Raw genomic sequence first — 687 nt, 5'->3', positions numbered from 1 at the left:
GGAGCTCTTGGGCGTGGTGGTGACTTGAATGAAAAGTAAAGTGCATAGAATGTCCGATGGGGGGAAAGGCAGTAGAGACAGGCCAGGCAAGACCCCAGCACACCACTTCTCACACCACCTGCTCTGGAGGTGGGGAGGGGTGTCTGTTCTAGGNTGCGGGGGGGAGGGGGGGGGGGGGGGGGCGGGGGGGGGGGGGGGGGGGGGGGGGGGGGGGAAGCGGCACCACTGCAGGCCTGCCCAGCTTTTCCTCTGCAGAGCCCGTGACAGGGGCAGAAACCTACAACCCTCACGTGCGGAGGGGACACGGGTCCAGGGTTGGTCGGAGGTGTCCCGAAGATACCGAAGCTCCTGGACTTGGATGACCTCTGGCCGACTATGTCCACTGGCTTGGGGGGAGGGGGTGATGGGTCCCGGAAGAGCCACGGAACGGTCCCCTCACGGGGAAGCTGCTAGTGATCACACAAGAGCCACCCATCTACTCAGACCCTCAAACGAGCCAGGCCCGTCCTCCTGCATTCCCACGCGGGATCCTTTTCTCCCAGCGCTCCCGCCAGCCCTCGGAGGAGCGCAGCGTGCTGCGGGGTCCCCATCCTCGTGGTCGAGGCTCAGCGAGGCAGCCCACGAGTCCCAGGTCACACAGCAGCCACTGCGGCGGGCCGGGCGGAGGCCGGGGCGCGGGGCGGGGGT

The 687-nt window shown here is 67.3% G+C and overlaps 1 protein-coding gene across 1 annotated transcript in view; it reads left to right on the top strand.

The window, feature by feature from the left end:
- The first annotated feature begins 388 nt into the window (after nt 1-388).
- The window catches only part of SDC3 (syndecan 3), a 36,953-nt gene continuing 36,654 nt past the window's right edge, over nt 389-687 (top strand). Inside the window, exon 1 of the mRNA XM_034648073.1 lies at nt 389-631. Coding sequence (XP_034503964.1) covers nt 404-631 — 228 coding nt within the window. The 5' untranslated portion in view covers nt 389-403. The remainder of the gene's footprint in view (nt 632-687) is intronic.

The sequence above is a fragment of the Ailuropoda melanoleuca genome, chromosome 2, assembly GCF_002007445.2.
Source record: "Ailuropoda melanoleuca isolate Jingjing chromosome 2, ASM200744v2, whole genome shotgun sequence".
NCBI classification, from domain to species: Eukaryota; Metazoa; Chordata; class Mammalia; order Carnivora; family Ursidae; genus Ailuropoda; species Ailuropoda melanoleuca.
Note: the sequence above shows the minus strand (reverse complement) of the source record. Positions and strands in the feature narration are given on the sequence as shown.